The sequence below is a fragment of the Trichophyton verrucosum genome (genome assembly GCF_000151505.1).
Source record: "Trichophyton verrucosum HKI 0517 chromosome Unknown contig00406_1.f1.exp, whole genome shotgun sequence".
Lineage (NCBI taxonomy): Eukaryota > Fungi > Ascomycota > Eurotiomycetes > Onygenales > Arthrodermataceae > Trichophyton > Trichophyton verrucosum.
The window spans coordinates 1-15,831 of record NW_003315361.1 but is presented as its reverse complement, the minus strand read 5'-3'; the positions used below and the strand labels follow the sequence as shown (position 1 = coordinate 15,831).

General features: G+C 47.2%; 7 protein-coding genes across 7 annotated transcripts; 2 read left to right on the top strand and 5 right to left on the bottom strand.

The window, feature by feature from the left end:
* Positions 1 to 127: 127 nt before the first annotated feature.
* Positions 128 to 1,413, top strand: TRV_05331 (uncharacterized protein; the record flags this gene model as incomplete). Its single annotated transcript, XM_003020533.1, has 4 exons — positions 128 to 246; positions 274 to 544; positions 595 to 931; positions 989 to 1,413. Coding segments are annotated over 4 exons (1,152 nt in total), but the record flags the coding sequence as incomplete, so codon positions are not given.
* Positions 1,414 to 1,730: 317 nt separating this feature from the next.
* TRV_05330 (uncharacterized protein) lies at positions 1,731 to 3,659 on the top strand (the record flags this gene model as incomplete). Its single annotated transcript, XM_003020532.1, has 1 exon — positions 1,731 to 3,659. The coding sequence occupies one exon, from the start codon at positions 1,731 to 1,733 to the stop codon at positions 3,657 to 3,659; it is 1,929 nt and encodes a 642-aa protein (XP_003020578.1).
* Positions 3,660 to 4,246: 587 nt separating this feature from the next.
* TRV_05329 (uncharacterized protein) lies at positions 4,247 to 6,462 on the bottom strand (the record flags this gene model as incomplete). Its single annotated transcript, XM_003020531.1, has 2 exons — positions 4,247 to 6,308; positions 6,398 to 6,462. 2 exons carry the CDS (start codon positions 6,460 to 6,462, stop codon positions 4,247 to 4,249), a joined length of 2,127 nt encoding a protein of 708 aa, XP_003020577.1.
* A 1,139-nt stretch (positions 6,463 to 7,601) lies between these two features.
* TRV_05328 (cytochrome P450 monooxygenase, putative) lies at positions 7,602 to 9,086 on the bottom strand (the record flags this gene model as incomplete). Its single annotated transcript, XM_003020530.1, has 4 exons — positions 7,602 to 8,009; positions 8,185 to 8,383; positions 8,443 to 8,800; positions 8,876 to 9,086. The coding sequence occupies 4 exons, from the start codon at positions 9,084 to 9,086 to the stop codon at positions 7,602 to 7,604; spliced, it is 1,176 nt and encodes a 391-aa protein (XP_003020576.1).
* A 2,386-nt stretch (positions 9,087 to 11,472) lies between these two features.
* Positions 11,473 to 12,323, bottom strand: TRV_05327 (transcriptional activator of ethanol catabolism AlcS; the record flags this gene model as incomplete). Its single annotated transcript, XM_003020529.1, has 2 exons — positions 11,473 to 12,025; positions 12,121 to 12,323. 2 exons carry the CDS (start codon positions 12,321 to 12,323, stop codon positions 11,473 to 11,475), a joined length of 756 nt encoding a protein of 251 aa, XP_003020575.1.
* Positions 12,324 to 13,471: 1,148 nt separating this feature from the next.
* TRV_05326 (uncharacterized protein) lies at positions 13,472 to 14,595 on the bottom strand (the record flags this gene model as incomplete). Its single annotated transcript, XM_003020528.1, has 2 exons — positions 13,472 to 14,320; positions 14,482 to 14,595. The coding sequence occupies 2 exons, from the start codon at positions 14,593 to 14,595 to the stop codon at positions 13,472 to 13,474; spliced, it is 963 nt and encodes a 320-aa protein (XP_003020574.1).
* Positions 14,596 to 14,685: 90 nt separating this feature from the next.
* TRV_05325 (uncharacterized protein) lies at positions 14,686 to 15,782 on the bottom strand (the record flags this gene model as incomplete). The annotated part of the gene is made up of 2 exons (XM_003020527.1): positions 14,686 to 15,460; positions 15,577 to 15,782. Coding segments are annotated over 2 exons (981 nt in total), but the record flags the coding sequence as incomplete, so codon positions are not given.
* Between the last annotated feature and the right edge of the window lie 49 nt (positions 15,783 to 15,831).

Below are 15,831 nucleotides of genomic sequence, written 5' to 3'. Positions count from 1 at the left end.
CTTTTTTTTTTTTTTTTTTTTTTTTTTTTTTTATACACTGTTCCCCCCTATTCTCTCTATTATAAGATCAATTCTGACTGTTGGACTGCCTAGATATTGTGTGGGACCGGACGGGGACGAGGTCCAGGTACTCTCTGAAGGGTCTTCAGGTGATGGCCATGGCCATGAAGAACACGGCCACGAAGAACATGGTCATGGAAAAGGTGGACATGAAGGCCTCAACTGTCATTTCCACGCAGGAGTAGAGTAAGTCTTGGGATACCTATGAGAAAGAAAGAAAAAACGTCACCTGCTTACAGCTGTCAGGCACTGTATCCCAGAAAATGGATCTGAGGCACCTCCTATGTCTTGTGATCGAGTTGATCGAGATTACAATATCCCTTACCGTATTGGCTCCCTATTTGCCATTTTAGTCACAAGCGCAATCGCCGTGTTCGGTCCCGTTTTGATGCAGCGATTCTTCGCATCGACTATGAATATCTTTGTGTTCACAATAATCAAGCAGCTTGGCACAGGTATCATGATTGCAACTGCTTTCATCCATGTTGGTATACCCTTTCAACAAAGCTAGGAACTACGTCTAACTGCATCTAGCTCCTAACACACGCGGAACTCATGTTTGGCAACCAATGCCTTGGCACTCTTCAATATGAAGCCACCGCGACATCCATCTTCATGGCCGGCCTATTCATAACCTTCTTGATCGAATATTTCGGAAATAGGATAGCCTTGTCACGCGGTAAGAAGCATCCTCAGGGAGACGATATGGAACCTTCCGCGACTTCTAGCCACACCAGCCCAGTATCGGGAACAAAAACTGGGTTAGATTCAGCAATTGCAAACCTGGGTCACAGTCATGGCCATCAAGGTTTCCCGGACGATAAGATTAGCGTTTTTCTCATGGAAGCGGGCATCATTTTCCACTCAGTCAGTGAGTTAAGCCACATTCCCATAAGAAATAACATGGCAACAAACTGACAGCTTTTAGTCCTCGGTGTCACACTGGTAGTCTCAGGTGATTCAGGATACACTGCTCTATTCATTGTGATAATCTTTCATCAGATGTTTGAGGGCCTGGCTCTGGGCTCCCGAATCGCTGATCTAGCCAACACGAACATATCTACCAAACTTGTCATGTCCTCTATCTTTGCCCTCATCACACCTCTGGGTATGGCTATTGGTCTAGGCGTCCTTCACTCATTCAACGGCAATGATAAAAGTACTATCGTTGCCATAGGTACCCTCGACGCATTCTCTGCTGGTATACTTGCGTGGGCTGCCATCGTTGATATGTGGACTCACGACTGGCTTCATGGAGATCTCAAAGATGCTAGTATTGGCCGAATGATGACCGGTCTACTGGCTCTCATCAGTGGTATGGTTTTGATGGGAGTCTTGGGTAAATGGGCATGATCTACATAACTTATGAATCATCGTTTTTCTCTCCGTGCAGCAAACTTTCGTTTTAAAGTTCTGGCTATATACCTTATAGTGCTATCACATGCTTATTGTGTCATTTTATTAGAGAATAGTGGATTAGTCATAAAGAAACTGCTGACGTAATGATTAAATGTTACAATTTAAAAATTAAGCGTTTCATGCACGTGATTTGATTTTATGCACGTTCGATTTCAACTTGAACCTCGATTTTTTTGTTTTCTCTTTGGACTTCACCACCTGTTAACTTTATGGTCTTATATTCGTTTTTTTTTTAACCATTATATTTCAGTATGGCTGGCTCAAATGAACCCCTACTGAGCCTCGAAGAAAAACGACTGGAGCTAGAAAAGCAAATAACAAACCTTCAAACCTCAATATATCATTGGAAAATTTGGAATGCGGAGTATGACGGTTTGAAGGAAGAAATCTTGTCATTGCCAGAAAACAGTTCTCGCGAGCATATACTTGAGGTGGGGCGAAATTTCGAAGGGTCTCAAGTCACTGAGAAAGAAGTGCGAGCCCTGCTAGGAGAAGGCTCCTCTGGACCTGTTGTATCAAGATCACCTCAACAAGTCGCCCGTGCGATTGACCGGAGGATTGACTATGTTCTGGAAAATATAAAGACTCTTGAGAAGCGCGCCACCTCCTTGGAGGATAAACTAAATACTCTTGTTATGGAACAACCTGATGATGGACTAAATGAAGAAGGCTTACCCATTACTGATATTGTGGAAAAGTTGGATGAAGATGGAAATGTTATTTCAAGCTCAACTACAATGCCAGGAAAGGAGACAAACGAACTACTTAATGCTTTGAAGAAAGCCGGGTTGGAAGTACGTGATGGAAAGTTGAACAAAGAGAAAGTAACAACAGAGGTGAAAGACTCCTCTGTTTTACTAGCTTCTACCACAAATAAAGCTGAAGAATCACCTGTACCTGATACCAGTCGGAACAAATCTATACGGGTTTCTGAATCTGATGTTATGACTCAATCTCCAGAGGAAGTTGAATTTCAGGCTCCTGATACTTCTGCCCGAGAAAAGGATGGTACCACTTCTTCATTACCCGTAGCTGCTCCACGCTCTACGTCAGGGATGGGATCTTTGGAACCAGACGGAACTTCCACAGATGTTGGAGAGAAAGAGTGGCCAGCGATGGCTGAGGTTGATGGAGATACACCGGAGGATGCTGCCTTACGCAGGGAGATGCTTCAATACGGACTAGAGGAAGTGGGCGCAATTGTTGCGGAGCTAGAACTTGATGAAGATGGAAGCGAATTTTCCATTGATGATGAAGATTACGATCTTGACGCAGAAGATAGCGAGGATGAAGATGAATATGGACGTACTACGAGAAAAGTTTTGGATGACGATTATATCAAGCGAATGCGCGAGCTCGAGAAAAAATTGAATGCTAAGAGCTTACAAAATATTGGCCCTGATTCCAGCATCCTACCGTCAGATGTTCGAACGCAGGTTGACCAAGCCCCATCTGCAATGAAGAAAGGTCCTGCGAAAAAGAAAACAGTTGCATTCGCAAAAGAACTCGATATTGCTCCTGAGCCATCCCCCAAACTGCCACCCGCGCCTACAAAAACCAAAGCGGAAGTTCTCCCTCCACCTATTCAGGAAGAAGTGGTCGAAAGGTCAGGGGTTGCTAATATAACAAAGGAAAGGAATACTGGATCAGCAAAGAAAGTGTCTCGCTTCAAGAGTTCTCTGAATGCCGAAAATTCTACCCCTGTAGGCACAGCTACAGTCATCCAGTCCACCTTAAAACCTGCTAATAGCAGCTCTTCCCTAAATTCAAGAGCTCCAGTCGTTACTCCTCCACTGTTTCCGGCTACCCCTTCAACCCCAAAGCCTTTCTCACACCCTATACCTGATCCAGATACCATTTCCTTGAAAGAGCACAACAAGGGTGGCATGAATGGGAAGAAAGCGAGTAGTAAGCCACTAGCTGATGTCCTCGTTGAACGAACCGTGCATAGAGACTCCGTTGTTCCTCCTGATCCGGATGAGTTGGACGAAGCCATCCACAGGAGAGAAGTGGCAGCAGAGTTTTATAAACTACGAAATCACAAAATCCAGCAGAGCGGAGGGTTCCTTCAGGAGAATGAGACTGAGTCTCTTGTTTCCTTGAATGCTGATGATCACTCGCAAGGTGAAAAAGAAAAACCAAAGAGAGTAAGCCGTTTTAAGGCTGCAAGGGCTAAATAAGTCGCTTTGAAAGACAATATAAATAAAAATAATATACCATATATACCACATGCCCTTACTATTAATTAGTGCATATTGTTTCTATCGCCGTTGGTGCGGTTTTAATGTAAAAATGCGCAAGGAATTTTCAAATATCGCAAGACATCGGCCCGTACGGATCTCGATGCTCTTGTGGTGCCTACAGACAGATGGAGATAAGTCCTTGTCAACTACCATCTGACTGCCACACATAAATTCCAAGATAAATTTTGTGAGACCTCTGGCTTCTCTCTCGTCCCTATTGGGTGGCTCCGCTTCTTATGGGATCATTACGGGACTCAAATGAGATTGTCGTTGCGTTACTCTCTCTACATTTAAGTATCATGCAAGTCAGGTAGGGGTTATGAAGACCAGTTGGTTTGGGTACATATATACCATTGGAAGGGATAAATAGGTATATTATTGGTTACGTCCATATCGTTGAACAATCATAATAGTCAGAAGGCATTATCATTGCCTTTGATGGGGGTATGGGTTGAATCCTCATACTTCCTCAACCCGAAAGGCCAATCGTACAACTGTCATCACCCGGTTCGTAATTCGCATAGCTACCTCAGGGAGTGTAAATCATGAAACCCTTGTGCACATAGAGAACCTGTTTTAAGTGCAAGGGCAAGAACTAAAGCATGAATCAAAAAAGCAGCTACATGAAGCCATCTTTTTGGAACACTCAAGTCCAGAACTGCGAGGAAAAGAAGTGGATATACTATCCATGTCTTGACCGTGAGTGGAGCGCACAGCTGGGTAAGTGAGATTATTTTGATAGTAAGGAGGGTGAAATTCATTAGAATTGGTATGATAGGCCGGCTTCGTAAAATGTGGCCAAGAATAGGAAACCTGCTTGGAGGAGGGAGGAGAAGACGATTGCTAATGTTGTATAATCTCCGATTGCGGCCCTCGGGGTATTCACGCACAATGCGAGGAGATGTGGCAGTAGATCGGACAAGAAGATTGGTAGGCTCTCTATTCGTATGGCCGCCTCTCCGGCCTTCAACAGAACCCTCTGATTCATTGGATATGGGTTGGCTTGAGTTTCCGCCAACAAGCGCATCAGAATGGCCCATTGCGTAAGGAAGGTCTAATGCTGGGGGTGCTCTCTTTACGGGACTATTAGACCGCCGTGACGGTGATCCTGTAGCCGGGCTATCTACAGGAAGTACTCGGGCGGTAGGTTGTAAGTCAGTAGGGGAAGGAGATGTCCTATGAAAACGGCCACTGGAACCACCGGTTTGGATACCACTCAAGACATCTTCCGCAGTTGGTCTCATATCAGGGTTCACATCCAGGAGACGAGTTAAGAAAGAGTAGAGCATATCAGGAAGGTCAGGTCTCATCCGCCTTGCGGCATCGAATCCTGCCCATTGACTAATTTCAGCACGAAGAAGATCGAGATCTTCTTTGTCCTCATCAACCACATCTGCATTACGATAGGGAAGCTGGCCAAAGCAGAGGAAATACAGAGTCATCCCGAGAGAGAAGACATCTGACTTGAAGCTGAAGTTGCCAAACGGACCGCCGGGTGATACTCTTCGAAGCACTTCGGGTGCGCAGAAGGAGATGGTGCCTGTAGTACCGGTGGAGTTGCGGACGGTGTTTTCGAACTGGACTTCACCGAAATCACTGACCAATACCCGAAGCTCAAGGCCAGTTTCGTGCAGGAGGCAGTTACTTGGCTTTAGGTCACGATGGATATAGCCATTGACGTGTAAGTAACGGAGTCCCGAGGTGATATCTTTAAAGAACGAATATATTTCCTCCAACTGGAGCCGTCTTGGCCCACTGGCAGCGCTTGGTAGCTCTGGCTGGCCTCGAGATCTGCGCCGTAGTCGAGCCTTGAGCTGCTGTGGTGTATCTGCTGCCGTCTGAATCGAGCCGCAGATATATTTTTGCAGGTCTCCTGCGTTGCAATACTGCTGTAGAATGAATGCACACGGTACACTTGGGCCAAAATTACTGAGCCTGGCGTTTTCTAGCCACACATGTCTGTATGAAACTAGATTCTGATGCGAGAGATGCTGTAGCAGTTGGACTTCAATCAACACTTTCTTCAGCCATTCGTGGTCATCACCAACGGGGACACGCTTGCAGGCATAGTGGCCCAGAGACACACCATCCAGTATATGCTTTACCAGCAGCACAACGCCCTTCCCACCTCTTCCTAGTTCACGCTCTTCGACGAAGAATCTCTTGAAATAATCATGACTGAACGCAGTCGAGGAAATCCCGTGGGTGGTAGAAGGTGACTCACCATCCCCACCACTGCCATGCTCGCTACCCGAAGCTGGCGTCCCTTCTTCGCGGCCAGGCGGTACTAACTGACGTCGGGGAGAAGAAGGAGAAGAAGGCGGCTGGTCTGCAGCAGCCGAAGGGGGAATAGTATTCTCGAGGAGTCGAAAGTATTCCGGGTTCACGAACCTCGACGGCGCTGCGGTGGCGGGCGTGGGCCCTCGGTGCGGCTCCTGCGAGTGCTCAGGGCTGCCATCACGCAGCGGACGATGGCAATAAGGGCAGTCAGTTCGGTCCCCGATGTTCTCGACGCCTTGGTTCGCGGGTTTGAGGACGAGCTGCTGTGAATTCGGGTCAAACACGACAATCGCATCGTCATGGCGGCTGTTCCAAGGCAGTCCAGCTGTCAGCTTCCCATCCGCAACTAACTAGTGAACAGCGATGCGACCAAGCGTCGCTCTCTCTCTACTTACAGTACGACGTCCCCTCCGCCGCTATAAGGAACAATCGACATGCTCCGCGAGTCGTGGTCGGCCATCCTTATGCAGGCTCTAGCAATTACGTCAGGGCATCTTCGATAGATCGGTCGTTGGAGATAGCAGCTGGATGGTCTTGCTCCAGGCCTCTCTCGGCCAGAGAGAGCTCGTCAACGTAAGAATGCCACGGAGGATGGGCAGAAGCAGCTTCAGCAGCTTCTCTTGCGCAGTTATAGCTGAGCTCGACTGAGAAAAAGGGCCATGGGAGCAGCCTGTTTGTTAATCAAGAGAAAATCAGTTCTAGTTTTCCCGGTTGCCCGGTGGTTTGTTTGTTTTCATGCTGTCCCGGCGGTGATTTTCGCTAACTAACTAACTACTTAGTTAGTCTATAGCCAACGAGCAGTGGCAGGCAGCTTTGGATAAGTATAGAGAACAGACAGCAAACAGGCAGCGCTTATATTGAGCCAGTCTTGACTAGTTAACTAGGGATCTGTGATATGCAGGAATTCACAGTCTCACAAAACTTGCTGTGTTGTGTCCCAGCTAAAGTCTTCCATCTAGAGAACATTGGCATTGCATGTATACGCAAATAGGGCGACATGTTAGACGATCATACAAACTGATAGAACGGATATATCACTTTATCATAATCAAGTCAGGTAGAGACACAGGATATACACCGTAATAATGGAATCATCGACTTTGGCTCGTATTTTCAACAAGCGGGACCGAGCAGGAGATAGATAAGTGAGGAACAGGGAGGCCAAGTTCATTCAGATGCGTGTCCTCTGTCTCAGATGGACATTCGAGTTAGGTGGTCATCGGCGTTGTAGTTATGGTCATTGGGCATGGGTACTCTTGGAAGACTGCCCGAGAGCCAGCATCCCAAAGCCAGGCCTGAAAGGGTATGGCGACCGTTCTTGATGCACTGCTAGTATGCCAGGTATTAATGTTACTCACGGCGCAGAACAGTTGTTGACAGGGCTCATCAGTAGAGACACATCAGACGGGGAGGCTTGAAATGCGGTTCTACCCATTAGTTCAATTACCTACCTTATATCAACAGAACGTTGTAGTTAAAGAGGAGCCAAATGCGCCTGAGAACAGGCTCGGATGTATGAAACATAGTAACCAGAGCAATGGCTATCTCCTCACTTATTATGACTTAGGCCCATATCTGTGAGGCGAAGATGTAGCCCATTCATAGGCTTGATCGTGAGCTAAGAGTATATAAAGTGTTAGAGAGACACAGCATATCCGGGCAAGGAGGTGATGGAATTAGACTTACAGCCCCGGCGACCACAACCTGCTGGTCTGAATGCAGCATCTCAATTTTGAACTTTCCCACCATAGCTGCAATCAGACACTTCATCTCTGCCCTAGCAAAGCTTTGTCCAATACAACTTCGTGGTCCAAACAAGAAAGTAATGCTACTTGCAAGGCGGTTGTTAGTCCCTCCATGAGTCTCTCTGCCCTCGCCGAGCCACCTTTCAGGTCTGAATTCGGCCGCATCTGCTCCCCAGATAGACTGTGACCGATTGGCTGTTAAGATGGACATGTTAACCCGTGTGCCCTTAGGAATTGTGACCCCCCGAATGACGCTGTCCCTCTTTAGAAATACTGTTAGTCGCGAGGTATGTTATCAATGTGAGATAAACTTGAACTATAGCACTTACTATGGCAACTCGCAGCTGTAATGGCTGGATAAATAGGGAGGGGGGAAATATTAGTATAAGAAGCAGCAAAGGACATTAGCATCTTCACTAAGTTCATTGAAGACTTACCGCCACCGGCCAAAGTCTGAGAGTCTCGGACACGACCGCTGCAAGGAATGGCATTGACTCAAAAATTTGATCCGTGAGCTCATGTGGGTGGCACTGTGATAATGCTCCCTGAACTTCGAGTCGAAGTTTCTCTTGAATTTCAGGATGTGTAGCAAGAAGGTACATGGCAAAAGTGGTTGATGTACTCGTAGTTTCATGACTAGATGCTGTTGTTAGCAAAACCATCCTTTTAGGGGGGGATTGAATGAAAAGTCGTACCCTGCAAACAAGAATGTCAACATCTGGTCCCGTATATCGTCATCAGAAAATTCCCCATTTTTTAGAAGCACTGATAAGACGGTTGTGCTGTAATTGCCCCCTTTCTTAACTACCTCCTTTTTATCTGTAACTAGCTGGTGACTGAGACTCAGCAGTTTAGACTTGCATGCTGTCAACGTTTTGTTTCCCTCCATTGGGAGCATGGCGGAAATCCAGCTCGGTAGTAACATGCATGCAACAAAGTATTTGATAAAATCCCAGGTTGGATCTAACATTCGACGAAACGTAGCTGCGAGCTCATTCTGTGAACCATAAAGAGACTTGAAATCCTCGCCAAAAGCAGCAACTCCAATGATATCTAGATAACAATGAGTCAGAAGTCAGTAGATGTGGACATCTACACATATTCTCCTATAAGTTTTATATCCCTTACCAAGTGTCACCAGGGAGACTAATCTGTGGAACTCAATGGTACCGTCAGTGGCCTTTGACTCAGTGGCCATGAAGTCTGAGAATTCAAGAGCTTTAAGCCACATCTTCGGGACAAGTTCTTTGATAACATGGCCGAGAAAGGCTGGTCGAACAGACTTTCGTTGTGCCTTGTGCTCTGCAAGTTCAGCAGTGCCAATACCCCGTCCTATCATTCGTTTAACAAATGCAGTGCGTTTAGGCGGTTTGATATCTTCTGCCTATTAGTTGAAATGCGGGTATATAGGACAATAATACACGAAATGACACTCACAATCATAACAGTGAGCGCTCAAGACTTCGTTGAATAAATTAGGGTCGGTTAGGACGACTGTATCACTTAGATGCAGTATGCCCTTTGTTCTTATCATTCCATAATCTCTGGCATTGCGTTTATTGACAAAGTCGAAGATCCAGCTCCCCGGAATTGCACGATACATATAGGGTGTATGACCGAAGATGAACCAATCTCCTGGTGCCATTGGAATGCTTCTCAGGGGGCCAAAGTAATGATTATAGACAATCTTTTTTATCGCGACAATCCATACCAGTAAGATAGCTGCATGGTAAAGGTATAGATAGGACGAACCTTTCGTGGCGTCTGTCCCAAGGTAAAGCGATCCAAGTGGGGGAAGCGTCATTACGACAGACATGAAGGCGTGTGTCCGTAGCGAAGTATCCATCGTGTCGGTTTGGATCTGTGCGAATATCAGGATTATCCCAGAACAATATGTCTGATGTGTCTGTGAATAGAACGAGAAGGAGGCCTCATGGGGTATAAATATACGCTGTTCGGCGCTTGAGTGCAACGGCCCAGCCGCAATGCCTGTCAAGAGTCTTAAACACGAGACTATCCATCCTGACAAGCAATGCGCCAGCTTGTCTAATAACCGACTGTAGCACATTCGACTGCAGTGTATTTATTAAACTGCGGTTACACAAGTTTCCATTCAGGCAGCCGAGCTCGAAGCCTTGGTTGAGCCTAGGATCTCATGCATGGGTCGGCCACAGGCATTCTGTTCATGCGGGGGGGAGTTAAAGGTTGGCAAAGCCTTGCAAGATTTGAAACCACCTTACGGCTCTGTAGATGAGGAATACCAGGTTCATTAGCATATGGAATAGAGATATAGCCTCCGCCAGCTGTTGATAGGGAGACCGGGTGAGCCGACTGAGCGTGCCAAACGATGTGCCAGGAGTCTGGCTAGTTATATCAGAGCCCAAAATCCTCATCCGGGCCGCTTCTCCCACAACGGTGTCCATATAAGGCTCATTCATACGTAGGGGATCAGGACTGCTTGTCATGGCATCAACGGGCTGCAGCGAGTCGCCAGCACAGAGTAGCACATTTCGCCCCTCGGCCTGGACACTGCATGATTCGCGAGAACTAGTTAACTGGGCCAACCCAGAGCAAGTTAGTTAGTGAGTGCAATGCGGCGGCTGAGAGATCACCATACGGTAGTCATAACTAGTTATCCGTTTGCATCCAGCATGCTTTTAGCGTGACAGGGAATAACCAATGAATAATAGGCAGATACAGATACATGGTTGAGTTGAGTTCTCATGACTTGGGCGTTAGAGCCGCCTGCAACCTGGGATCGAGAACTTCTGCCCTTCCCCGGCCCCTTTTCTAACTACACACTACCACAACGCTGGGTGGCTTGTTGAGCCGAAAATCCTTGGGGACCTCTCTGTGGACACTGCATGGGACACACGAAGCACGTACACCTGCTCCCCTTGAAACGGACTACCGATCATGTTGATGGCTGGCGACAGACCTGGCCTTACCCCTGGAGCTAACTAGTTAACACACAGTGCAAATTTCACAGCTTCAGCTTCCATGATGAAGCAAGGGTCTCTGTCAAAAGATCCCTTTAATTATGAACCATTCTCGCAGCAAGTCCGAGGAACGAGCTCCCAAGTCAGGGCCATCCTTGTCGAGGTTCTGTGTATGCACCCTGTAACTGTCCGTCAGATGTCTCGCAGCAATCCTGGCTTATATCTTAGTTACATCGTTTCAAATAAGGCCCCGGATATGACTGCAGTGCTGCATTTAATTCATATGGAATCCAATGGCTATCCTGCAAGTACCTGCTCCATGGCTATCTACGGCCAACGTTATTCCTTCAGCTGACATATGTGCTGTGCAAAGTGATCTCGACTCTCTGCCACCAAAATGTCGAATACGACACAGTTTCTGAGCTCCCACCTTGGAGGCATCTGGAGAATCAGGGAACAAGCGAGGCGCAGCATTGAAGGATTGCGCTGTGAGACCTTGCAAAGTCGCCCCTAGAATAGCCACTGCAGGTCAATGCCTATATATCATTAGAACAACCTCTAGTTGTTTAGCTGGATTCTTAATGTTGACGGACCTGAATCACCTGGCTTGAGTAGCATGCTGATCGGTTCATTAACTTATTATTGCTATGCAGACTTTATTCCAATGAGAAGACAAGATGCAAAACGCTCGCTAATTCGCACACACAGGGGAAGGAAAAGAAAAATTCAGCCGATCCCTTCAATAAAAGGGAGAAGCTAGCGGCACCGAGGTGCACTACATTGCTATCACACTATATGCTCCTTGGCCCATGGAGCAGGTCCTAACGGAAGCCGTACAGGAGTCATTTCGGGCGACATCAATCCTGCAGCTGCACAGTAAAACGCTATCATTCCACAGACAACACCGCATCCACCTCCGACTTTATTCATCTGGATGCTCTGCTCGGGGAGTGACGTTGCGATAAAATTGGCTATGGCGGCGAACAGATATGACAGCGCAAGGAATACGAACACAAGCAGACACAAGATATTGGAATGCAGTGACGCAACCATGAAAACAATCGTCAGAAGTACCCAAATGATGAGGAATATACCCAGTGCGAATGTGTATGACCGTTCATCCCCGTATGCCTCACGTATGTGCAATCCGGGAATCTTGAGCATTGCGTAGGCCATCCAGTATGCGCCGTACGAAGAGTGGATGGTAGTACCCAGAGTGTTGCCGGACCGGAACTCCATGAAGCCGACGATGATCTGGATCATACCTCCCATGAACAACGCAAGGCCAAAGGCAGCTTGATCTGGACCGGAGCTTCCTCGTGGATTGGAGTTGGGCAGTCTATGATACCAATGACCACATTAGCTCCCTCTGAAGGGTTTTGAGAAGAAGTATACACCACAACCACGACCCTCCCCACTCGGGCACACACTTACCCTGCACCGCAGTTGTACAGCCCAACCACAATACTTGTGACCGAGAACCCGAAGAGGCCCAAAGGGGCTGGGTTGGCGAGCTTGCCGAAAGATGGCAGAGCTACATGGGAACCGGTTGAGGGTTTGTGTTCTTGCTGCTCATAGAGGGAAGACCACTCGGTCTGCGGCACCTTTGCGCTTGGCTGAGAGGGCACGTTGGACATATTGGTTGGGCTTGTCTAGCTCGGAGGTACGGGACTGGTATACGCTTTCCAGAGGCAATTGGCAGAAGAAAGGCACGGGGAAAGGGAGGGCACAAGCAGGAGGAGCAGAAGGGAATAGATATAAACCTCCACTGCAAGGTCGAGGGGTTATTTTTTATATGTACTTTTTTTTTTCGTGGGATGTCCAGGGTCAGTCCTATTTATCCCCTATAATTCTCTCGCTCTTCCGACTCGGCTTGCTTGGCCGGCCGGCGAGGCCTTCGCAGCTCCTGCAGCTTGTGCTATTAAACTTTCAACGAATATAAATGCATTATCTAGCGCGGAAGGCGTTCAGTTCGCGATATGGACAGCACAGTGACAAAACACCGTGAAAATCATATCCACCGAGCAACCCCTTTGTGATAAGCAGGCACATCATGGTTTGTCTGGGAGTGGAGGTGGAGACTGTTTAAATGCTTGATCGGCTAAGCTTTCGCTGTTCCTTGGGATTCCGCAGCTGGATCCAACGAACCGCCGCCAGTCGGCTTGGGGAAACGGCATTGTTTGGCTCAGATTAATCTGGTACCTGGAAGTGAAGAAACAGGCTAATTGTACGTAGAGACGTTTCGTTTTGTGGAGAATGCATTTGTGTACGTAACTAATCGTTGAGAATTTCATGTATAGTATGTTTGAGCCCCTTGTTCGCGGCAAGGGCAGTGCCATCTGGGCGGAATTCCTGTCTCAAGTGGGAGACAGGCTGTATAGAGTAGTTCCGGCTACGGGCTTTGAGACTTCAGCGTGTCTTGCTAGCGATAGAGGGGTTTGGGATGAAATCCTTCAGAGATTACTTGTGATTCATTCACTCCGAGCCTCGTCACGACATTGTTGTTGACCAAGGTTGAGGTCCTAAAACCCGTAGGGGGAGGGGAGAGGAGCTGGTGTACTCCGTACTCCATACGATAGTAAGTAGTACCGTGGATAATCTCCAATTTTCACACTCTTCAGTTTGATGGCATGGTGGCCGGTCCGGTACAGTAACGGATAGCCATGGCGAAAGCTGTTGGCAACCAACTTATATACCACATTAATGAAAATGCGAAACCTCACGAAGGATTAACGCAGGGACGCTGTAAATAAGGGAAGTGTCAATATTTCCCTTTGTGCGCACATCATCGGCTGGGATCCGTGTCTATTGGGGCGCCCCCATCTTCATCGTCTGAATCTTCAAACCCTTCAAATTCGCTTTCGTCTTCGTTGCCGTCTGATCCGTTTTCGAGAGCATCGTCTTCGCTTGCATCAGGGCCAGACCGTACTTCATCTCCGTCGTCACCTTGAGCTTCATCCGCTTTCCTCTTAATACCCATCTCACCTAATCGACCCTCACGTCCATTTATTTTTTCATCTCCAGCGTCATCAGCCTTAGGTGGAGGTGTATACCAAGGCAACTTCCCGCGAAGGAAGTCATTTATCACCATCTTTGCAACACTGTTCACGTCGGGCTCACCGCCCTTGAGCAGTCGGCCACCCTTCCTAGCCAGTATGCTCAAAAATTCAGTAGCATCTGTGAATCCCTTGATTTCATATGTTCTCTCAATGTGACGCTGCTGCGTCTTTTTAAGTATTGCGGGAATATACTGTTCTGGGTTTTCAACATTTTCCACTCGAACAACGCCACGTAGAAGGATGTCCTCCTCAGTGGCGTTATTGCTTGGGGGTACCACTCCAGGGCAGTCAATGAGGTAAATTCTCTTCATCAACGTGATATACTGCCATACTTTAGTCTCTCCAGGGATAGGAGCAACAGTGCACACTTTCTTCTTTCGAAGAGTGTTTATGATGGACGATTTTCCAGTGTTGGGATACCCAATAAATCCCACTGATATTTGCTTCCGATCTGAATGGAGAATTGAAAACTGACGTAATAGCTGGATCAACGATCCCTTGCCAAAAGAGTTGTTGATGCTTGCATGGAATGCAAGTGTAGGGTACTCCTTAGATAAAGCACGGACCCAGGCAGCCTAGGACCAGAAGTTAGTCAAATGCGCCAAGATATATATTGGGTATGTATATAATGACGGCGAAGGTGATAAGACGTAGAGATATATGAAATGTTACTAAGAGAACAGCTATCATGTCCACAATGAAGTGGAAGCGGGACTCAACTCAAAACAAGACACACCATGCCCTTTGCGACGATGCCTTCAAAACGAAAGCAAGTCAACCTCGACTTCAGAAAGAAGCCAAGGTTACGGGGGGGATTGATCTGCCATAGCGGTAACAGACCGTCTTCCATTGTAAAAAACGGCAATAACTTATGCACTGGAAGCAGCCTTGACAAACGCGATGGCATAATTTGAGCGGTTCTGGGGTTGAAGGTGATATTTTAAGGGATAATGTGGAAGATGTATAAACTTACAGCAACGCCTGTTGGCACCAAGTCACACTTGTTTAGAACAAATATCAAATGTTTGTGTGGCGCTTCTTCCTGGATATATTTCTCGACACTTCTGCACCGAGTGCCTTCAGGATCTCTAGCATCCAAAGCATGGACAATAACGTCCGAGGAGTCAATGACTTTGTACAGTTCATTCCAGATCCGTTTACTCTGTCCCTTTGAGAAGATCGGTTCTCTGGCAGCGGTGAGTTCTGCATCATCACCGTTGGTATCAGCATTGGCATCGCCTGATGTACCGCTGAGCAGTTTTGCCTGCTCTAAGCGATCCAAATAGCTGTCATACATCTTTACTGTCTCCCCGGCGAGGCCCTCAAGAGTATCGACACTGAGCTTAACACGTTTTCTCTGTGCCTTGGGCCCAAACGTGTCACTGAATGGGGCGTTTTCAACGGCAATCTTAGCCTTGTGCTGCTTCAGGCCATTTGGTGCATGACCGTCCTGAATAAGACTCATTGGGAGTTTATTGGTTTTTAGCAATACTTGATAGGGATCAGCTGCCTTTTCAGCAACAGCCTCTCGGAAGGAGCTCAGAGCCTCTTGAGAAATGACTCGAGTATTCCCGAACCACTTTCTGTTCGGTTCTATCCGGGCACTTGGCTTATCTCGAGACTGGTATGATGCGGCTTTGGTGATTTTTCCAGATGCGTTCCGTTGGGCCTTTCCATCCTTAAACATATTAAGGGTCTTCACTTTTTTCGCATCTCTATAAACACACACACACACACACACACACACACACAACAGTTAGTCCAAGACTTAATAACATAACCACCAGCAAATGCCGAGCCAAGAAACGACGGAGGGGAGAGAAATCCATACCTGTAGAAATTTTCGCCCTTGGTTCGAACATTGCCCATCCCATCATTACTCTTACCCTGGCGCTCTCGTCGAGACGCCTCCTTTTTGCCTGTACCCATTTTCACAGAGGTGTAACAAGAGACTCTGCTACTACTGAGCAAGGTGTCTGTTTCGAGAGGCGCTTTGCAGTTTAAAGCCTCTCGTTGGAGTTGTCGTTGGAGTTGACGCTGATAAAATAAAATCTTTTGACGTTTAAAAAAAAAAAAAAAAAAAAAA